The sequence below is a fragment of the Rattus norvegicus genome, chromosome 14 (assembly GCF_021556685.1).
Source record: "Rattus norvegicus strain SHRSP/BbbUtx chromosome 14, alternate assembly SHRSP_T2T, whole genome shotgun sequence".
In the NCBI taxonomy this organism is placed as follows: domain Eukaryota; kingdom Metazoa; phylum Chordata; class Mammalia; order Rodentia; family Muridae; genus Rattus; species Rattus norvegicus.
Window position 1 is genome coordinate 70,964,804 of NC_141547.1, and position 24,297 is coordinate 70,989,100.

Sequence of the window (24,297 nt, forward strand, 5' to 3'; positions counted from 1 at the left end):
GTTAGGTCTAGTAAGCCCCTAGCAAGTGCCTGAAAGATTAAGCGATGCTTTCTTGGACATGGATTATTATGTGACTAACAAAATAATGACCCGGGAGAGAAGTGGGATACTTCTCTATCATGTATAAGGCCTTGGCTTTAATCCCCAGGATCCTAAGAAGGGAGAAAGCTCACAGGACCTCATCCCCAGACAGAGACTATAAGCAACTGGAAAATGCAGAGTTACCTAATACCAAGGACTCAGCCCTGAGATTATGTACACACAAGTACATTACATGGGCTGAGTAGGTTATAATTAGATATTTAGGAGTGTGCGTGTGTGCATATGTGCATGTGTGCATGTGTATGTAACAAAAAGCAAAGTAAAAAAAAGGAGAACAATGGGGTGCGTGGGATAGTTTGGAGGGAGGAAAGGAAAAGAAATGATGTAAAATTATATCATAATTTCAAAAATAAAATTATTATTAAAAATAAAAATAGTGTAGTTATATCAGAACCTAAATAACCTATAGTTGCTCCTGGTTTTACTTTTTCTGGGCCTCAGGTTGCTGACCTTTAAAATGAGAGCATCAGATAGAATATTGGGTAACCTAATTACATTTATTAAATAATTGTTAGTGTTTTATATTTTATTTTTTCCACATATGTTAAGTGCCATTCGTAATCACTAATCAGGATGCAATCAGTGTTGCTATGAGTGGAGATCATTCCTACTCGATCAGAGAAGCACATTAAGTACATTTCAATATGTAAACAGCTATAGCTGTGTTTTATTATTATAGAAATCTTAGGAAGTATTTCTGGGCATCACTAGAATTAACTACATGTCTTTTCTAACCTTGTCCCTGTAATTTAGTCCCCAGTGCAGTGGCACAAGTAGACTTCTATTTTGACTAATATAAACTAATGGAAAAATAAACATATATATTAATTTGTGTAACAATTGATTGGATGCAGGTGCATATGAATAAATATTAAAATTTATACTCAGTATGAGGGTCACTCAATACTTGAGATATATTAGTAATTTCTAAAAAGAAAATTGAGTAGTACTGAAATGGATCAAAATAAATATATATCAGGATTCAAGAGCAAAACAGAATGAAATCAAGGACTTCCACATGTAAAATCTTGGGACAATGTATAGAACTCCCTAATTCTTGTGCCAATCCCTAAACATGCTAACAGGGCAGGGAGGAGGTCCATTTCCTCAACATTTCAACTTCTTCCTGAAGAATCTCTTACAGCTGGTGGAGCAAGATGAGAAAGACACTGAAAAATTGAAAAGGAGAAATGGAGAAAATATCTCAATATTTTTGAATAATTTACATATGTTGAATGGTACTGTGATTTTTTAACTGTATTTTTAACCAAAACATATATTTAATTAAATACTTCTATATTAATATAATTTTTGACTAAAAACAAAACCTTAAAGCTTAGTCCAAAACCTATATTAATAGATGCATTTGAATATATGCTTTGATTCAAAATCACAATGCCATTAAACATATAAAATATTTTACAATATCTAAAAAAACAAATATTTTCCTACCCCTAACACTCTGTAGAGGACTATGGAAATCTTAAGACAAAAGATAATTAAATTTTAGGGGCATGTGTCATATCCCTATACAGGAAGATTTTAAAAGTTACAATGCTTTCTTTCTAAATTTAATTTGAGTCAATCCTTCATAATTCCTTGCATTGAACAAAAGAATCTTAAGGTTCATCATTTTTTAATGTGTAGTATTAAAAATTTTGACATTAAAAAGCAAAAAATGCAGAAATACTTCTATCAGGCATGAAACATGGCGCAAGTTTGAGCAGAGTCATCCAGCTTCATGCAACAGAGGAATGAATCCAGATGTAGCCATGACATTCATCTCCTCGTCTTTATATGAACTGATGGGCTCACTGGCAGAAGAGAATACCTAATCATGTTTCTCGGCAGATAAAAAGATCTGTATGGAAGACCACTTAGCTAGTAAATACCTCATAAGGAAGACCAGGGAGGGGTCATTATAGGATGTCGCTGGCCAAATCCTTTTAGTACTATGTTATAAAGGAAAAGGCAAATCCCTGTTTAGGCTTTCCCTGACCCTGGCTCTGACTTACCTATCTGCTTCATCTCTCTGATAGTATACCTATCACAATGCCTTCCTGGTGACATCATAATCCATCAAGCACATTTGATCCCAACTCATGTCTGTCCAAGGTCCATTCTTACTGCTGAACCCTAGACTTAGACCTGTCCAATCACAGATCTTTCAATCAAGACTCAGCTCCACTTTTTCAATCAAGACTTAGCCTACACTCCTTGCTACCACCCTAAGCCCCTGTCTGAATATTTTTAAAACAAAGGTTTCACCCATAGCAGGTATTCAGTAAATATAGATTAAATGAATCTTTGAAAAAAGCAAGATATATCCTTACACAGAAAATATTTAAATCAAATTGCCTTGGGAGAGAAAATAAATCAAAGCCATATTAGAATGATAACTATGATAGCCATGGAGTTGGCGTGACTTACTTTCCCCCTCTCAGAAATAAGGCTTGAAACATACCACCTCTGTCAAAGTCTCATGTTTTAGCTCCATTGTTTTGACTATTTATAATGGTTATTTTCTGAGTGTGAAATTATCAGTTTTGTTTTGATCACTCCTGGAAACACTATCATTTACGTGTTAGCATAATACATTCATGGATTTATGAATACAAATGAGTCTACAATTTAATGAATCTGCCCTTATTACCTAATATTATCACTGTACTGCAAGAGAATTTCCGTGTGCATTTCTGAAACACAGCAGCTGTAGCAGATGGTCCAAATGACCAAGGCTCAAATAACCAAGTTATTCATTGACATGTCCAGAAAAACTGTAAATATCATTAAATAATCAATACTTTTAATATAATTAATGTTGCCTCTATGGAAACAGGGATGTGGAGCTATACAATTTTCTCTTAGATGTAGTAAAACCATTGGGTAACTAATGTCAAAGTGTTACATCATCCTGGTACACTCCTGATCTACTTCTCCATTTTTATCAGAGTTCCATCTCTTAGTTTTTAGAACTGAATTGTCTTTGTAACAGAAAAATTAACAGCATCCTAATTAGAAATGAAAAGACTCCCAAATCAAGAGTTCTCCCATGGAACAATATTTCTTTGGTGGATTTAAAGAACCCCAGAGCAAAAGACATGTGGACTTTTAGAATTGTAGTTTGATGAGGGGACCTAGCAAGGCTGAGTCACACATAGCAGACTTAGAATGAGCTGAGGATTGCAAGGGGAAGAGTAATTCTCAACATTCACTTTTCTAAAACTGTTTGCATGCACTATTTCATTGCAACCTCACAAGGATTTTATTTAATATTTTAACTTTATATTTTGATTACCAGTTTGAATACAGTCATAATACATAGAATAGAGTAGATAGATAAATAGATAGATAGATAGATAGATAGATAGATAGATAGATAGATAGATAGATAGACAGACAGACAGACAAACAGAGAACTGATGGGAAGAATAGTGTTTTATGTAGCAGGATTGCTGCTTTGGGAAGAATACATTAATATTTTTTGTTTTTTCGTTGAACTCCCTCCTAATTCCCCCCTTATACTGTTTGGTTTGAGGGGTGTGTGTGCTTCTGTTGACCCATGTGCAGGGTGGCCAGAAACCTACCTTGGGTTTTGTTTCCCAGGACAACAATGTACATTGTATTCTGACAGTGTCTCTCACTAGAAACTGGATGTCACCAATGCAGGTTGGCTGCCCAGGAAGCCCTCTAGGCATTCTCCTGCCTCTGCTTCTGTGTGCACAATGGCTTTTCTTGTGAGTTCTAGGAATCATATCCAGATCCTTCTGATATCAACCACTTTGCCAATGGGTCTATTGCACTAGCCATACGATATGATTTCTAAATGTGTCCACTAATATTCCAAGTATGCTCTAGGAATCCTACTGTCTACAAGTAACTTTGACTCAGTAGACAGTGTATGGGCCCTGCTTTCATATACCCACCAACTTCCTCATGGAGAACTCCCACCTTCTCAGTGTGGAAGTTGGAATCAGTAATAACAAGAGAGGAAAACAATGGAAACTTTAGGAAGAACCTGAGTCCAGGTCTCAGCGTCCAAAGCAACTATGAATAGATGTTTAGCTCTTCCCAGATAAATGTATTTACCATAAAGTAGACGATTATTTGAACATTCTTTGTAAACATTCCAGGCCATGAATAATTTAATATGTGATTCTTTTTCTCCTTCAGGAACATATGCATAAATGATATGTAGTATATTTATTTCAATTATCTATTGTAACAAAATCTTCCTGTGTTCCTGATGCTCTCCCCATTGATGCTTCCTAACTTGAGGGACTTTTATCTAGATTTGTTAGGAAAACAGAATGCTTTTTATTATCTGCTGTAATCTTAATCTCACTCACAGAATATTTAAAAACCTCTCTGTGGAAATAATGTAGATTTATGCATATCAATATTTAAATTATTTTCATTCCAGGAATTAAAGCATAGATGTAAAGGGTAAGTTTAGCATATGTATGTAAAGCTAATAGATTCAGAAGTGGTGTGGCTGATGAGTTAGATCACTGAATCTCTAAACGTGCCCCATCTTTGAAGTACTTTGTCAGATTGTGCTGTATGGTTGCGTGGTTTAACACATTGAACGAATGTGCTCATCTCAGTGTTCCCACAGTATGAAATTGTATATTGGACTTGGGATTCAGAAGAAAGAGCTGAACAATTCCAAATCACAAAATTTGAATTATTGCACTGTGTTACGTACACTTACATATTTGTTAACTCTCCTAATAGAAACAAGTCCGATTGAGCTGATGGAAGGTCTGTGTTTGTGCCTCACTGAGGAGCTCTGCTCAGAGAATGTTCACAGAGCAAATAAATAGCAAATAAATAAATGAGGGGCATGTGGATTTGGCTCTGGTGACCTTCTCAATCACTGCATGCTTTATCGATTTATTTATTTATTGGGGAGGAAGTCACACACTCTGTAGCCTACCCTGGCCTCAAATTCATAGTACAACTTCTTCCTCATTTTCCTCAGCATTGGGATTATAAACATGAGTCACCATACATGACTCTGCATACAATTTATATACTGTACTCTGTGTGTGTGTGTGTGTGTGTGTGTGTGTGTGTGTGTGTGTGTGTGTGTAGGGGGATTTATGGTCACTGTCTCCTTTACCGAATATGTAATCTCTTCTAGCACCTTTTTTATAGTAAGCAGAACAATGGTCATCCAAAGATATCTATGTCCAAATTTATTGTACCTATGAATATTGTTTTACATGGTCAAAACATCCATCCTTATCTGACTAATAAGGACTTTGCGAGGGGTGAGATTATCATGGATTGTTTGTGTGGGTCCAGTGCAATGGATGAGACCAAACACGGAATATGGAAATCAGAAAAGAAAGAAAGAAAGAAAGAAAGAAAGAAAGAAAGAAAGAAAGAAAGAAAGAAAGAAAGAAAAGAAGCCTTCCTTACAAAGGCCCCACCTGCTGCTGCTGAATTTACGGATGGAGAAATAATCATAAACAAGGAATGTAGGCAGCCTGTAGATGCTGGGAAAGACAAAACAAGAAAACAGCTTCCCCAGAGCCTCCTGAAGGGAAGCCACAGCTGCTGACACTGTTTCATTAGCTGAGCAAGACCCGTGTTTGACCGTTGAAACTCTAAGGTAATAATATGTTCGTGAGGTTTTAAGCCACTGCATTTGTGGTGATTTGTTACAGCAGCAGTGGGAAACTAATACAGCCTCTGACATCCCTTTTAATCTCCTGCAGCTTTGCACAGTGTGCGTGCAAATAGAGACTCAGTTAGCTCTCCTCAACGATCCTCTCCATCAAGTCTCCTCACAGCATATCCTTGCTTACTACCATCTCCATGTCAGAATGTGACGCCTTACCCAAGTTTTCTCTATTTGCAAAGAATTGAAGCTTAACATGAACCGTCTTGAGACAAAATGGAGAGGAGGGGGAAGAAGAAGGAAGATGGAAAAAGAACAAGAAAGAAGAGAAGGGAGAGGACCGGGAGGGTACAAATCGACCTTCACAGGGGTGACATTGGCCTCCTCCCAACCTAGATCAGGGCTCTGGTCAGTTCACTGACACTATGCTGCTTGCCTTTCTTTGTGTGCAAGCTTCTCTATGCCCATGATTTATAAGTTTTTAGTGGGAATAAATAAATAAACTACCTGTTTGTTTAGGAAAGTGTTTTTTTTCTGTGAGAAAAAAAATCAAGTTTTATTAAAAAAAAATAAAAGAATACCTGAAGTACAACTTGAGATATACTGGAGAAACTACTCTCTAGAAATGGGGCAAAATGAGTGGTGTATGTATAGTTTAGATTCATTTTTTATAAATGTAAGATTTTCTAAGAATAGAAAACAAAACTTGTTTATTATGTCTCAACTTTATGAATTAGAACCTTGCTGTGCAGCAGTGCCTGGAATCATAACACTTACTAATACACATGATAACCTTTCACCATACCTTTCACATACTAGTATTACAGTCATGTGGCATTGCCTAATTTTCTACACTTCTTTATATTATTAACTTGTTGAATTTCATTTAATTTGGGGTCATACTCAATTCACTCATTAAACCTGTTGTACATCTACTCTCTCAGTTCTACCCACCCAACTTTTGATTATCTTCTGTTTAGGAAAGGGTTTTGAAATGCAGCTAGCTTCTTTATTGGATATAGCCTGTAGGGAGAATCTCATTTCTGTTTCCCAGGACATCCTGACTTGGTTCTAAGATGGTCTCACTCCTGAAAATGAGTGTTGGGTGGTAGCCTGAGGACTCTCTTCTTCAAGTCACCTCTCTACATTCCTTGACTGGGCTTCTCACAGTAGGATAACCTTACAATAGCTGGGCCTGGTCCTGAAGCATAAGGTAGAACTTTCTAGTTCTTCCCAAAGTGACACTTGGTAGCTATGTTACGTTCTGTTAACTGAAGCAGAGTACAGGAACCAGAGTAGCAGCCAATGGAGGACAAACAATGCATAAACCCGCATGGGCAGCACTGCCAAGGTTCACCAGAGCCACCTAAGTGGCAGCCTCCAGGTGAAGAAAGGAACGGTATGCCTAATGGGTTAAGTCAGTGCTGGAAATCATAGAACACAAGGGAGGTGTGCCTGACAGCACATGCTGGTCTCGAGGCTCCTACAGTATTAGAAACTGTTCAGTACATAGGGCCATGTTCCATTCTAAGTATGTTTCCTGTATGACTTGGGCTTTGTCTGGAATTGAGGAAGTCATTACAAGTTTAGGGTTAAAGTTAAAGAAATGCAAACTTTATTTCCATTTATTATTTTCTTCGACAGTGAATAAAACTATGTTAATATCTAGCAAAGTGCACTATAAAGCAATTAAACTGTATATGATTTGTACAGAATAAACTGCCATGTGATGAATCCAGTGACAATTATTTGCCGTAACCTTTTTAATGTGACAATTTCTTGGATGTAATAGTGAAATATTTCACCCTTCAACTTCATTTTTATGCTGTGTATTTATTCTTAATAGTACAGATTCCAAATTGTCAAAATACTTGAGCTGATTTATGGTAATTAGCTTTACGTTAGAACATTTGAAGTACATTCAATTAATTTTATCTGTCTGGCAAAGTACAATAAGGTCTTCAGCTCTGTAAAGTTTTCTTTGTAATATTAGCTATGCATTTTGCTGGGGGATGTGCTGGGCTCAAATTTCCCATTTGAATTTGATCTTCAGAGAAGGAACGTGCAGTTTTTGGGATTAGGCAGTATTACGAAATGTATACATAAGGATTATTGGGGATAGCATCACCGAAATCCCAGACTGCTCATCAAACACTTGTTGATTAATCTTACCTGCAGCAAATAGAAAGCAATAACAACAGCACAAATTATTCAAGGGCTCATAATGTAGATGTGGATTCTTTAAGGATCATGTTGAGGAACAGTTGGGTAGGAGATTCTCCGTATACTTATCCTCTCAAGTCTGTGTACAAAAAAAGCTATAGATCCATATGGGATGGATTAACAGTGATGCTTTTGAAATGAAATTAAAGATTCTAAACTTTCATGAAATGGTGTGTGATCTTTACTAGCTAAAGCTGTCATTGGTAGTTTATCCTAAATATTATTTTTCTCACCGAGGATATTAAATCATGGATATGAGAGATTTATTTCAAAAACAAAGAAACAAGCAAACAAACAAAACCCCCTTGGATTGTTTGAGAGCGAGTTTAGGACTTTGCCTTAAAATCTGCACATAAGCAAAATTCTTGATTTTATGAGTTGGGATTTCCACTGTTGAGGAATTCAAGTCACTGCTGAACTGAAGGCTTGTCCTGAGCTAGGGAGCATCATATATAAGAAAACTCAGCTCAAACTTGAATGGAATGGAGAAGACCAATTTAGAGCAAGCAGAGGGTGTCAGGTCCTCTTAACTGGCCCCTTTAGTCCAGTGATACATTTTTTATCTAGCTCAAAAGCAGATAGAAGACTCAGAAGATGCCTGCCTATAATGAGATTACTTCTCATTAATTCACATTCCTTAGAACAGTTTGAGAAACAATATTAGGAAAGGCAGGTTTACTCATATTTGCATATGTGAGTTGAAGACAATCTACAAATCCTATGACTTTGGAAACTTCATACTAACCTTTTTCATCGGATACTTTTTTGGGTCTTAATTAGCTATTTCCTATTTTTTTATTTTTCTGGAGACCCAAAGTGAAAATGCCAACATATTTCACAATCTAAAAGGCATCATGATATTAAAATTTATACTCTTGCTACTTATAAAGGCAAACCACATAGTTGGGTAATTAAAATGTAAATAGCTCATTGCACAAGCCATGCAGGTTGGCTGGCTTTTGTTTTTTCATAAAATATGTTCAGTCAAGAATGTATGTGAAGCTCCATGAGTAAGTGCACTCTCTCTGTTATTTTCCAACTATTAAATCTTATTTTATTGGTTTCCACGGACATAAACCTTGGTGAGGTGGTGGTCCCATTTTTCCCAAATAGTTAGGGATAAAGTTTATTACTTTCAACCCAGATGGGTCATGGCTGTTTAGAAAGAGGAATGGCCTCCTGGCATGGTTGCTAGAGATGACTGGATCCAGCTGGCCACAGTGTGGGTTTGTGGTATTCATTGGATATGTGTGTTCATGGCTTGTTTCTCTGTGTTTCTTTCACAGCTATCGGCAGGACCCTCATCCCCCGTTATTTTAGCACCGTATTTGAAGGAGGGGTGACAGACCTGTACTACATTCTCAAACACTCGAAGGAGTCGTACCACAACTCATCCATCACAGTAGACTGTGACCAGTGTGCCATGGTCACACAGCATGGGAAGCCCATGTTTACCAAGGTATGAGCCAGGCTTGGGTACAGCCACATCCTTCAAAAGAGCTCAACTGCTTCTTCACTTCAACAGCTAAAATAGAGCCTTTGTTTTTATGCAAATAAGTCTTTGATAGCTGAAAGAATGCTTCTCTATTGTACAGACAGTATTTGTGCTTGGTTATTTTGAAAATGTTAAAGAAAGTTCAAATGTGAACAAACAAGGGAGACATTCCACTAATTACACCTCAATTATTAACTGGAAGGCATCTGAAATCAAAAGGGAAGAATGGGCTAGGAAATCTAAAGGTAAAAGGTTGCTCCCTGACGGTCTCAGAGATTCTAGGATTGCAGTGTGTCAACCAAAGAACACAGCAATGGTCACAGCAGAGCTAAGGCAAAGAAGACGGGGAGGTGCAGACAACACAGTGTTTGAATCCAAGTTCACAGCCTGTGAAAGATATAAAATGTAAATCACAGAAGGCAGAGACTAAACACCATCTTCTACATATTTCCAACCTGTTACTTCAGTCGTGGACAGAAAACCAGCATGTGGAATAGCCCCCTCACTGAGTACTACTCTGTCATATAAGCACCTGATCCCTGTGCATCCCCTCTGGGTAGAAAAATAAGTAATAACGAAATAGTCACAGAATCTAGCAAATGAAGTTTATTATTTATGTTTTTGAAGTCCTGGTGATCAAACTCAAACCCTTGCATTTGCTAAATGCATGCTCTACCAGTGAGCTGACCCTTCAATCCTATAGTAATTTGTTTTAATGAATACTTACTCATGCAATATTGACTATAATTCAGCATGGATTTTTTTGTCATATTAGTGATAACAGCTATCTCTTTTAAAACAAAACACAGATGACATCCCTTTCTAGTTAGAGGGTGTTGAATTATCAGGGTTAATTACCAAAAATCGTACTGTAAAGCTTGAGATGTGTTGCTTCTGCAATTTTGCTTCAAGAATAATAATAACTCAATGTTTCCTGTTAGTATCGTTGGCCACATTAGTATACATCAGAGTTTCACAGTGCCCATGATGGTGTGTGAAGCCAAAGGTAGGGGACAAGGGTATATAACACAAAGGAAAGCCACCATCTACATCTGATTCCATAGCATCTTGATTTTGACAATAGGCATTTTTCCTGTGACAACAGCTAGGGGTTTTCTTTGCATAAGAGTTAAACAGAGTCGATAGGAATCTGTCGAAGAACTGCTTTGTAAGAATTCTGAAGTCCATGCTAGGAAGAGAGTTTCGCTTAAGGAAGGAAATGTCCTTTGGGATGAAGGCTTAATTTGCCCATGACTTGCTTCATTCTGAAGATAGAGGACATTTTCATAATCATGCAGATAAGATGCACACATATCCCTTTCTCTTCCGTGGATGCAAAGTCTCAGTAGTGCAGGAAAAGCCTCTCTCTCTCTCTCTCTCTCTCTCTTTCTCTCTCTCTCTCTCTCTCTCTCTCTCTCTCTCTCTCTCTCTCTCTCTCAGATGTTAATTCTTTTAGCTGATTCAAATAAAATATGCCACCTCCTTATGCTTTAAGAGAAACAAAACATGCTAATTAAATAAAACTTTTCCATCATTCAGAAACTATGCTGGGTGTCTGAGGCCATTGAAAAATTTAAGAAGCATTTTTCTGTCGGCCATTTTATATATTGAGTCAATGACTTTCTTTCTCAGGTCAGGTCCAAACTCACAAAAGAGCACAGTGAGTTGTTCTCAAGGGATATAATGGAATATTTTAGACTTGTGTCAAACCACACCCCACCTCACTTTTCTGAGGAATCCACAAGGCACGAAGTGCTTTTCTCATTCTAGTTAAGACACCGAGGTTTGCTTCTTGGCTGCATTTTTTTCTGGAATGTTCCCTCTGTTCCCTGGTGTGTTGTTTGTTTGTTTGTTGTGTGTATTTTGGTTTTCTTTCTTTCCAGGAAAACAAGGCAATGACTAGAAAGAGCTGAACACAGCTTCCTTGGCTCTGAGACCATCAATTATTTGGACCACCTACGTCATTCTGCTCCAGGGCAGGATGGACTATTTGCCTATTCCTGTAATAAATATTTCAATACTCTGATGAAAAATATCTCTTTCTAGGACATGTAGTTTCATTATAGCGACTTAATCCAGATGCTAATTATGCACATTTATTTTTAGGAAATTTGATAGGATTCAAAGGATACATTTTTCTTCTCTCTCTCTCTCTCTCTCTCTCTCTCTCTCTCTCTCTCTCTCCCTTCCTCCCTCTACCCTTGATGTTCACTATACTACTCTAATTTCCTTCTGTTCTTATGTTAATTAAAAATAACTTAGCTGCATGTAATAAAACACTATGGCTATTTTAAACAAACAATAAGCCAGTGACTTCTTGGTACCACAAAGAAAAGAGAATTGTAAAACCTGTGCTGACATTTTAGTCTCACTCCTGGAATGTTTTTAGCACATTATGTGTCTGCAGCCTACATTGTTCTAATTTATACTATCACTAAACTGTTTCTCCCCAAATAGCGTTTGACCCAATGGCTCTGAGTGGCTTTTATGAAAATTTGGTCAACTAGCGAATCGGAAATCAGCCACACTCCTAATCAACAGAGATATTAAATATCCCTCAGGGGTATAGTGAGCATTTTGCAATTTCCTGATACCAGGAACATTATAGATTAAGGATAAATATGTAATTAGAATTTTTAAATGCACATAATAAAGCCTTTCTTTTATGTTTTCAATTTCAAATCAAATAGAAAAACAAGGCTTAATAATCAGAAGAGCGTGCTGGGAGCCTCTCAGAGCTCAAGACCCTTGAGTTATATTCAAGGATGTGAACATCTGAACATCTGAAGATTCTGAGAGAGCCACTGTAAATGTAAATTCTTGGATTTTACAAATTAAAACAATAGTTACAACCACTGCTGGATACCTTCATCACTTCTGCAAACATAGGTTTATGGATTTTTTCCTCTTCTCAATTATTTATCATGAAATTATTTACTACTGAAACAAATATAACCTAGAAGCACATTGAATAAATGTGGTCTAAATGAACACTTCTCTCTTCAATTTTTAACAATTCTTTCCCATTCTAACTTTACCCTGTGTATCACATTACAGTCTATAATTTCTTCTGTTGAAGATCATATCCCCCTAATTAATTAAGGATCGTATCCCCTAATATACATTTACATGTGTGATATCTCTAGATAAAATTCAGAGAACTTTTTCCAGATAGTATTCTAAATTCTCTATTCGACTCATGCCATTGTTCATGTATAAAAATACAAAACTAAACATTCCTACCTATTAAAAAATGCACACAATGCCGTGAGAGCTGTTGAATCATACGGCAACGTGGTCAATATTACTTCATTAGTTAGAGACAGAGAAGGGTTAAAAAGCTCCCGGGTAGTTTGAGAAATGTTCTTTTTTACTTTTCTCATTCCTGGCCTAGTCTCGCGCTAGCACGTGATCAACTGAATGCCTGCCAGCCTCTTTCTTGTTGATCCTCTGGAGACCATCTGTGCTGGGGGCATTGATTAGAGTGTGTCTGCTGGGATTACATCTTTTCTGTTGCCATGCCAACTAATCAGCTGATTTTGGTTACCACAGAAACAAAATGTCAGAGCTCACAGTACGGGAACATGAATTCAGCACAACAGAAAATGTTTTCTTAATTGGGGACCCTTTTTGATTTTTGGATTCCAACAGAAAAGCAGGATATTTTTCCTTTTAAAAACCAACTTCAGATAAAAGCTGCATTAACTGTATTGATTAATAAGAATGCACAGATATTTTCTGAAGTGAGAAAACATTACTTTTACTTTATTAGCTATGCTCATTTTTTTATATTTCCTAACAAAGGAGACATACATTGTCCCATACGTACCTCTGTTATGGTTCTTGGTGGTTGCATAGAAAACAAACCGCAAAGCCTTTGGTCTCATTTAGCTCCCATTAGAGGAGGGGATTCTCCCTGATAATGCTATATATATATAATAATCATTTGGGAGAGGATATCCATCTTTCATTTTTGGATATCATTTAATGTACTTTAAAAAAACAAGAATCAGTTGCAGTCAACTGGGAAACAGTTCTAAGAATTCCCATTTTACGCATAGTACGCCCTGGATAGAGCAAACCCATCTGACTACAAAGGGAACCCGTGACTTATGGCAATGTTCCATTTCATTGGCCTAAGTTTGTCTGCAGGAGAAGTTCTGACTAGTTTTCTGTGGCAGCCTGAACGAAGGAAGCACCTGACCTTGGCCCTACAGATGCTCTAACTGAGCAGTACATCGGACGTATTACTCACTTGCCTTCTCATCATGAACCTGGGATCTAGTAGAAGCAGACCACAGCCTTCTTCTACTCTGACCCTGGGGTTTACAGACAGAAAACAAATAGCTTAGATGATAACAACAACAGCAACAACAATATCAATAACAGTAGCAATGAGTAACCCTGACATTTCACCAGGCTACTATATTTGTTTAACTATCTAATAACACCATCTCTTAAAAAAAGAAAAGATTATAGCCTATGAATATGTCTTTCCCATTGATACTTTACCCATGACCTCTCTTCTGTGAAAGCTGTCACTGCAGGTGTCTTGTATGAAGTTAACATCCTGAGGTGGGGATAGGGAGTTGATTTAGTCTGCATGATACTTATTTGAGAACTTTGGTAAATTAATTCCAGTTCTCAAGATGTGTTTGGAAGAATGGGTTGGGGACATTGATGACATCTCCCTTTCTACTCATTAACACTTGTAGCTACGATGCCAGGAAACAGGCTCAGCAGACAACCCCTGTCAGAGGTTTAGGGCACGATGCCCACATGTCTTAACTTACTCCGAAGTTTTGCAAATTGGATTTGAGGTTAAGATCTTCACCCAGATTATCAATAATTATCTCATTATGTCCATCAGATCTTTGCTCAAATGAATATAGCATCTTTCTCCAGCAGAGCCTGCTATACTGATTCATCCCCACAACTTTGGGATTGGCACATCAGAATTTATGGAAAGGTCCCAGTCATTCCCTGTGACAGTTAGAACTTCCTAAGTGGCATGATATGGCAAGGGAAGCATTAGCCATACCGCATGTAAACTTAATATGAACTGTTAACCACTATCTTCCTGGACTGTAGCTTTACAGATTAATTTTTACACATTCTTGCATATTTGGGTTAACTAGGAAATCTTCCAGAAAGTCTGAGCAGAGACTCAGCATAGTAAAAAGGAGAAAATGTATGGAGTCTAAAAGCCCAAGCTCCAGACATTCCCCAGAGATACTTCTCGTGATCTGCATCTCAGCACATACATCATGGTGACCTTGATTGGGTTTTCTCTTCTCTTAGGTTCTGTTTGTTTCATCTACTCCATTATATCTTCCCACCATTTTGCTTGTTCCAGGCACACTAGCCAGCATTCTATATATAGAATACACTTGATGGTGTGGCGGCATATTTGATTTCCCTCAAGTTCCAGAATAAGTAAAAAGTCGGGTCAGAATTCAAACCTTGTATCCTCTGTTTGCACAGCCCCCATGCACTCATACTGCTTCCTCAAAACTCCCATGGGTTTATGAACTAGTTATAACTGCGATGTCATTCCCCGCTCACCACCTTGTAGTTAAAACAAGACAAGGGTGTGTATTGCCTTGTATTACTCTCTTGCCTTTCAAAGTCACTGATAGTGCAAAGAGTGGTATGTAGAGCTGGATCAATATTCTAAGAATGATACAAATATGAAAAGTTAAAAATACCTTTGTGGGTGATTATAAGGGAAGAAAGACTCTTGACTTTTTTATGTTTTAGTAATCACATATGTTCTTAGGAAGGTGAAGGACTAGCCAACCTTTTATGTAATATAAACAAAAACTGCCACTGTCGATGATGTGATTGGTATAGTTCCTAAACAACCCTCTCTTTCCCCCTGCATCAATGACTGCATTGGGTTAAACCTTGCCCTTTGGAGTTGCTCCTTGAAAATGAAGATGTACTCTTGATGGGTAATGTAGTAACTCACACTTGAATATGAGTTATCTTGTGGAAAACTTTATTTCAAGTTAAGGCAACCAAGAATAGAATGAAAGTGTGTCTATTGCACCCATGGGAGGAGGATCATGAAAATAAAGAGGGCGGTGAGTCAACCAAACTGTATTAGTTGCTTTTGAACTAATGTCCCTGGAAGATGGGTTTGACCCCATTTCCAGATAAAAAATCAGACCCATGTAAAATTTCATTGGTAGTAGACTAACTGGTATTTGGAATTAGCAAGCTACTTGGCAGTCTTCCCAACCCACTGACTCTAGAGCTGATACTGTCCCTGTCCCTCTGTTCCATGGAGATACTGCCCAAGGACCTCAAACGACACTTCACTGAGTAGTTGATAGGAGCTACAAAGTATTGTTTATCTGAGCTGCGTGGCAAGTGAGTGTGTTGTTTGTCACTCCCAGGTATGCACGGAAGGCAGGCTGATCTTGGAGTTCACCTTTGATGACCTCATGAGAATAAAAACATGGCACTTTACCATTAGACAGTACAGGGAGCTGGTCCCCAGAAGCATACTAGCCATGCACGTAAGTATTTCTATTGTATCTCCTTTCTTCTTATACTGTATCTTACACAGAAAGGAAACCCAGGTCTGTCTGAAGAAAGCCATACTATTACCACACCATAGACAATCAGTTCTAAGTATTGAGTCTTTCTCCCAACCATTTGAATGCACAAGCTCTTTTTGCTATCTTTGTTTTCAAGCTTGTAAGAGGTTTTGTTGTTTTTGCTTTTTGTTTTTTCCCCATATATTAGTGAGGTTCCCTTGATAAGTGGTTTCTATTTTCTTCAGTTACAGCAATTCAATATCAGATACTTTTCTACCCAGGTATATGCACATTTTACCTGTAATGAGAAGTAGAAATAGTTTTCAATTCTGATTAAAACCATGTGATTGGAAGTGAAGATCCTGTACCCAGGAGCTATTGGTCCTTCCTAATCCTGATGTTTGACTAGCGTGGGGATGGGGAGTGGGAAGGTGCAATAGAGTTAGACTTCACAAGCCTGATTTGTTTATGGCCCTGAAAAGTTAAAAGAGAATAAAATAACTACAGATACCATTTACAGAATTTACTAAACCAAGTCTTTGGCTAGAAATTTAATCTGCAACTGTCACTCAAGGACTGACTTACTATCATTCCTATTTCTAAAGGAAGCAAAGAGATGGCCCAAAGTCTTTCAGTCCAAATGTGGGAAAACCAAAGTTGTGACCCACTTGGTTCTGAGTCCCAAACCTGTTCCCTAGCCTTCTGACTCCAGCCTGTTTCTCCAGACCTTTGCCCTCACCCTTCTCCTTCTAACATAGTAACAATTTCTCTGCCCTTTCTGGTGACCCCAGGCCTTCTGCTGTAGCACACCAATTTCCAATTCTTATGATTCACCATGCTTAAAGTCCTCCAGAACTTTCAAAGCAAGTTTCATATGTTCTACTCTTCTTCAAGAAGTCTGGTGTATTTATAAATTTTTCTCAAATTATACTGAAAGGCATTAGAAGCATGTGGGTGAGATCTGAGGCCATACATTGAGAGCTCATTTGATTATATTACTCTTCATGAGTGGCTTTAAACAGTTGGTATGACATCTCCAGATTTCTAGTCCCTTGTCTATACAACAGTGTGGTTATTTCTTGGAGAACCCACTTTAAAATTAAGACTTAATGACCTCAAAACCTACTTAGGATGACACATGGATCATAGTGGGACATCTGTAGGTGTTATTGGCCCATTCTCAGCATTTGTTGCTGCCCAATTACCATTCAAGCTGCTTGGCTTTTAGCATGGCACCACTTAATGAATCTACACAGTGCCACCAGATCTTCCCACAGAGGCTCAATGTCCATAAAGACCTTACTTCAAAACTGACTTGAAACTGTACTTTTTGGTTGTTTTCATTCATATTTGTATCTACGGTTGCAAACAAAAATGATTCTATCATTGAATGAGAAGCACAGATAAGAATAAGGTTCTATTAGTCATATGTGAGGTGGTCTTGTGAGTGTAGACATGGAGAGAAGTCTGTATACCTATATCTCCCTATGTTTGGCACCAACTTGCTAAGAAAGAAGCAGAATGAAGATGATCGGCCATTAACTCACAAATACAATGCAAAAAAGAATATATATATGTATATATATATATATATTTGGTTTGGGGTCTGATCAAATATAATGTTTGGGGCAATCTGCAGTACTTTACATCCTATGATACTTTGGGAAATGTAATACCTACCCTTTTCATCTCATAGGATAAAAAGTATTGAAGACATTGATCTCTAACCTCAGTTTAATGGGGAAGAAAGTTAAAATTGTCTTTCTCCACATACAAAAGTGGAGACTCTACAGATATATGTGATGGATTTTGGCATGTTATATTATTATATCATACATTTTTATGGTAACTGCAAGTTTTCAAATGTATCCTACATTCTGGGTAGTAAAAATACTACCCCTATCATAGCCGGAAATTTAATCTGCAACTGTCACTCAAGGATTGACAGGGAGCAGGCATGGTTTGCCAAGTTCAGAGGCACCTCTTTCTCTTATTCAAGCCAGAGTTCTTCTGGTAGAGCTCAGTGGCTTTCTATCTGAAGACACAAGGTCAAGGTCCCTCATAGCAAAAGCAACATCCCTTTACCCTGAATCCAGTGCACAGCCGAGGCACTTTAGTTTTCTACTCTTACACAGTCAGTCTCAAAATCTCCTTGAATACTAGAGGCAAGCAACTTCAAAATGTAAATTCAATTTTCTCCGGCAATCTGTCCCTCCAAGAAAAATCAACAGTGTCAAGAGTGCATATCTCAGCAGCAGCAACAGAGTCTAGCACTTTCAGAAGACCATCTCAGAGGACTGAAATATGTTGTTCCCTTCCCCTCTTTGTTTAGGCACAAGATCCTCAGGTCCTGGATCAGCTGTCCAAAAATATCACCAGGATGGGTCTAACAAACTTCACCCTCAACTACCTCAGGGTAAGATTGATTAAATAATTTTATTTTTTATTGAAATTGAAAATGAATTTTAATTTTGTTCTTTCGGTGTGTGTGTGTGTGTGTGTGTGTGTGTATGTGTGTGTGTGTGTGTATGTGGTTTCATTTGCCTGTTTTTTTTAATGTATCCTAAACCTGAGTTAAAATGAAGTATAAGCCAGGCTGCATAACCCAGGACATAACCCCAGCTACTCAGGAGACTGAGGTAAGAGAATTGTGTAAGTTCAAGGCTGTGTGAACTACAGAGTAAGCTCAAGGCTGTCCTTTGGAACTTAAGGAAATCCTATCTCAATTTAAAACAAAAATCACTGTAAGAGACCCGGAGATATGACTCAGTGACAGAGTAGTTTCCTATTATAGGGGGAGGGAGGAGACTAGATTCAAATCTCAGTTAAACCAGGTATGCATAACATAGATATATATTCTCCCTCCCCCTCTCCCTGTATATGTGTGTGTGTGTCTGTGTGTGTGTACAGGTGTTTGTGTGTATATAGGTGTATAGGTGTGTGTGTGTGTGTGTGTGTGCAGGTGTTTGTGTGTATATAGGTATATAGGTGTGTGTGTAGGTGTTTGTGTGTATATAGGTGTGTAGGTGTGTGTGTAGGTGTGTGTGTGTATATAGGTGTGTAGGTGTGTGTGTGTAGGTGTGTGTGTATATAGGTGTGTAGGTGTGTATGTAGGTGTTTGTGTGTATATAGATGTGTAGGTGTGTAGGTATGTATCTGTGTGTAGGTGTGTGTGTATATAGGTGTGTAGGTGTGTGTGTTGTGTGTAGGTGTTTGTGTGTATATAGGTGTGTTGGTGTGTGTTTGTGTGTGTATGGGTATAGGTGAAGTAGAAGCTGTGTCTTAGTTAGCATAGCATCAAACCTGCACTCAGGCTTGAGTTTGCTCAGTTGTATGACTCTTGGAGTTAATTACTAAAAAGGTAGCCATGGCCTTATTCCCTAAGTGCCTTGACAATACTTAGTCTGTAGTTGTGTCCACTTTGTAGTGTGGTGTTGAGTTCAATGCCTCTGCTTTCACCCTGGACTCATCTCCTCCTAAGGACATCAGTGGGCCACTTGAAGCAAGTAGCCAGGGCTATAGTCTTCTAGAGAAATTCAACATGGTGCTGAAATCCAGGCATTGCTAGGCCTTATAAATTCTCTACACAATGTGACATGGGTTTTTCTGGCTTGATACAAATTGTTTTTAAATTTAAATATTAGACAGCATCTTCCCTATACAATACACTAAGTGACTCTATATTTCTTCTAATAGAGTTACACCAATCACACCAGTTTAATATGGAATTCCAACAGCCAAGTCACTGGTGGCATATCTGGTTTCATTCACAAAATGAGCATTGTACTCCAGAATCCTGAGAAAGTGACAAGCACTTTGCCCCTGATACATTATCTCCTCTCTGTGAAGCAATTTGACTCACTAGGGTTCTCCCACCACAGAGCTGATACTATGGCTTATCTACCCACCAGTGCACTCTGGGTCTATGGGTTCTATTTTGCAGCCACTGCGCTCTATGTACAAGCCTTGCACCTGCTGAAATGAAATAGGTCTTGGCCAGGCTCACTCTTCTAGGAAAGTGGAAGCAGTCTTCCAATTCATTCACACAGTTCTAGCCACTGAAAACACAAAGAAAAAAATCAACTCTCTGTCAGTAAGAAATTCATCCCTTAGGGGTGAGACTCCCAAAAAGAAGACACTGAAGAGAAGTAAATAACACAATGGAAGTTTCCAGGAGAAAACTAGGTTTCCAGGATGGGAAATAATTCAGAGGAAGGTTTCATCTGAAAAGTGATCCATGAATGGAGTGGGCAAAGATAAAAAAGAAAAGGAAGGAAAAAAAAAGAAAATCTAAGGAAAATGCAGGAAGTTTCCACTAAGTGGGAAACAGAATTTACAGAAGACGGAACTTATGTGCTATATGCCGTCAGAGCATAGAGCAGATTTCATGGTCATCATGCCAAGTGAAGAGCTGGGAGGGATGAGAGGGTAAATGTGGTGTGTCTTGACTAATGTGAGGGTAGGTGGGGGAAATTATTTAGTGATGAGGGTGGTCTGGCAGAATCTTGGTTTTGGGTTGAGGAATGAAGGTTCTCTCCATCATGTAGAGGCCTTGGAACCAAAACCAGAACTGGCAAGAACCAGAATCGGTTAGGTAGGCATCCCACCAACTCAACCATCACCCTCACAGTTGTAACAATCCAGAAACAGTGTGTGCACTGAGGAGACCCAAAGTCTGCCAAGAGAATGAGAATCATGCAAGTGCACTCAGTTGGGGCATCTGGATCTCTGTTCCCAAACATCAGAACTCGGCATTCAGAACCAGCCCTACTATGGGGCTTGGCAGGCTCTGTGGATAGGTATCAAGCCTGGGGACCAACCGAGGCTTTGTTATGATCCTATGCACAGACCCCACATAGCCACCCTTCACCACTACATTATCTCTCCTCGAGGGCCAGAAAAGTGAAAGCTATGGATATCTCTTACTCAGAAGGATGGCATTCCACACCATGTCCTCAGCTGACCCACATTGGGATCAGGGACTTTGTGACTAATGCCTTGATAAGATTTTTAGACAGACTCTTGGTGATTAATTAAAACCAAAAGTTTCTTCCACCTCTCCTTCCCCACCTTCTTACCCCATTTCTCCTCCCCTTCCTCTCCTCTTCAACTTTCCTCCTCCACCTCTCCTCCCCCACATCTCTTCCACACCTCTCCTCCTCTATCTCTCTTCCCCAACCTCTCTTCCCCCACCTCTCGTCCTCCACCTCTCCTGGTTATCTATAAATGGTTAACTTCCACAGTATAATCAAGTCCACCACATTCAGCAGTCCTGTACCTTTAGCCCATGAAGATTTGAAGGTGGAAGAAATGCTAGCCTCCTCCCATGATTGCGAATGAAGGCAGGAACCCTTTGTGAGGAGCACTTCAAGTTGGCGCTGGCTATATGCCAGATCCTGCACCACCTACCTCCTAACCTAGAAGTCTGGAAGTCTCACAAAAATCCCTGTCCATGGTCACCACCCTCAGGAGAAAATGAGCTATGGAGAGGCGAAGTGAAATAAGTCACCCAGCCTTGTGTACCAAATGACAGAACTAGGAAGCTGATCTGAGGAAGCCTGCTGGAGCGTCTGTGTGTTTCATGGCACAGCTCTGCTGCTTCATGGGTAGGAATGGACAAGGGTACTGAGAGTATGGAAGCCATCAGAATCTTCATCAAAATACTCATGACTTTTTTCTTTCCAGGCTTCTACAGTCTAGCTCGCTGCCTATCACATAATCCTTGCCCTGCTCTCCCTATTTGAGTTTCCCCGGCCAGATCTTTCTCTTCCTTCCAGATGTATTCTTCTATCACTTCCTGTGAGGGTCTCTCCCCTGGCATTGCTGGAGTTCTCAGCCCATGGGTCATTGGTGGATTCTTGGCAGGTCCCATACACAAAGCATCACTTTATCTCTTGCTCCATGGTCTAAATAATGTGAAGACTTCTAAGTTCCAAGGAAATGTCACTTGAATGAATACTTAGCAGATGGCTTGTTAAATGATAGATTTGATTTTGAATCACACACACACACACACACACACACACACACACACACACACACACACACACACATACACACACACACACACAAAACCTGTATGATTAATTTTCAAAGTCACTCCTAGAATTTCACCATGGAAACTAAGCGGCAGAGAAGTGGGTTGTATTGTATTGAAAAATAAAAAGATCCTCTCACTCTCTCTAATGTGAAAAATTCCTGCTTAAAGCCTCTGACTCTGAATTTCCAGTGTCACATTTTTGTCCGATAGTATTTCTGTTTATTTTGTATAAGTATACCAAATTTCATTCTGCACCTTTCATTATTTTGCAAATGTATTCTTTCCACTCTGAAGAGCAGTTGGGTGTTTGGGGGATTTTTTTTTTGTGTGTGTGTGAGTATTTTGTCTATTTCCTTTGGCCTGGCTTTCTTAGCTGCTATGATACACGTTTTATGTTTTAAATGTTATGCTTAACACAATGTTAAGACAATTATTATCCCGAATCTAAACAGGAGATATTCCGTTTGTATGTTCTCCGACTCTAGATCCACCCAGCTGCATAATTCTTGCTTACATGCAATCAGGTTGCATATAACTTCCTTTTTGAAAAGATATATATTTCAGTCTTTATCTTTAATTATAGTGTCTGTATCGGGCTGTGTGAAAGTGAGTACAGATGCCTCTGGAGGCCAGAGGCTTCAGATGCCTCTGAAGCTATATAAATGATTGTGTGTGATGGAAATTGAACTCAGATCCATCCATTGCAAGAGAGCATCAAGTGCTCTTAAGTGCTGAGCTATCTCTCCAATGCCAGCATATGAATCATTATTGTTATTTGGTGAACAATGACATCACATTAAGCATATATAGGTGCAGTGTGGTATGGTGACCATGGTTACTTAATTATTCCTCTGATCGGAAGGTGAAGTCATCTTCAAGTTGCTGCTGTCATTAATTCCTTCCCTCCAAACCCCTTTATGCATGCTACTCTTGACCGTGTTTCCTGATAGAGGATTCATTTACCGCTTTCTTACTTGTCTGTCTGCTTTCGAGCAAGATGCTTGGGTTCCTTGAGCCTCACTGTCCTTTTCTGAAAATTAGGAATAAGGTATCTCTCAAGACTTCCCTGAGGACTAGTGAACTTCATAAGAACCCAACACATAAGGAACCTTCTAATAAGCGCCAGTCACATTTTATATAGTAGGTCAGAGTCCAACGTTCACAGTTGTGACTGGTGCGCGTGCGTGTGATATTTATCAATTGCCTTAGCCTCTCAGAGCCCTGGCCTCTGCATGTGTGAATGCTTGTGTGCATTATGAGTCAGAGCATCTGTGTCATGGGTGACAATTACAATAAGAAAGCACATGGAGAGTGCTTTTCAAACTGAATTACTACTCCAGAAGGCCAAGGAACTTTCATTGCAGTTGTTGTCCTCTTTGGATGTTGCCATGGCTTTGAATTCTTTCTTAGGGTTCGGAAACTTACAGAAAATCAGAAGGGGAGGAGGAATATGGAAAATGAGGAAGAGGGAGAGAGGTTGAGAAATGATGTGGGGTAGAGGGAAAAGCCCAGGACATGTGTTATACTGGCCCCTCTCTTTAGGTCTCAAGGTGTCTCCTATGGTTCCATGTGTTTGACCCTTAATCTCGGGTTTAGGGCCACTGGTTTTCTAAGTTGTGAAACTTTAGGAGGTAGAGACTTGCTGAAGAAAGTGAGTCACTGGAGGAAGGCCTTGAGGCTTGATACTATCTTCCTATCTGTCCCCCACTTCCTATCTGTTTCCTATACTGCAGATGCAACATGACTGGCCACTTCTGATCCATGTGTCATGCCTTCTCCTCCATGATGAACCATATTCCTTCATATGAAAGCCAAAATGAGCCCTTAGTCAAAGAACGGGGAAAGCAGCCAATATACTTTCTGAATGCAGCTATCGCTGCAGATGTGCAATCGTTGGGGAGATTTTAATGTTATCTACAGGCTTTATTCTAGTGTTACTTTTAAATAAGCTTACCTCTTCAAATGAGTGATAGCAAGTGGGAGTGGGCATTTAAGCCTGGGAGTTTCAGAGTCGTGTGTTTTTGATTGTGAGTGGCTTGTTTTGTTTCGATACTGCACCTTTAATTTCCCACATGAATGGAGAATTTTGCTGTCGTGCCTTAAAGAACACTGCTCCCTGCAAGTCATCTCCACTGACAGCACAGGGAGAGCAGACCAATGCCGAGAAGTATTGGGCAATTAACTTTGGAAAATGACCCCAGCAGAAGGACATGATGTAGCCTCCAGGAGACTGAGTGTGGCTGGAGTCAGCACTGGAATCCTG

General features: G+C 39.0%; 1 protein-coding gene across 19 annotated transcripts in view; it reads left to right on the forward strand.

The window, feature by feature from the left end:
- The window catches only part of Ldb2 (LIM domain binding 2), a 321,174-nt gene that overhangs the window by 243,680 nt on the left and 53,197 nt on the right, over positions 1–24,297 (forward strand). For 18 of the 19 annotated variants that reach the window (NM_001106009.1, XM_087582529.1, XM_087582528.1 and 15 more), the window contains exons 3-5: positions 9,241–9,413; positions 15,851–15,973; positions 18,327–18,410. In NM_001106009.1, the coding sequence (NP_001099479.1) occupies positions 9,241–9,413; positions 15,851–15,973; positions 18,327–18,410 (380 nt within the window). Of the gene's footprint in view, positions 1–9,240; positions 9,414–15,850; positions 15,974–18,326; positions 18,877–19,058; positions 20,247–24,297 lie in introns of those variants that run through there. The other variant, XR_015636537.1, reaches the window with a different exon arrangement.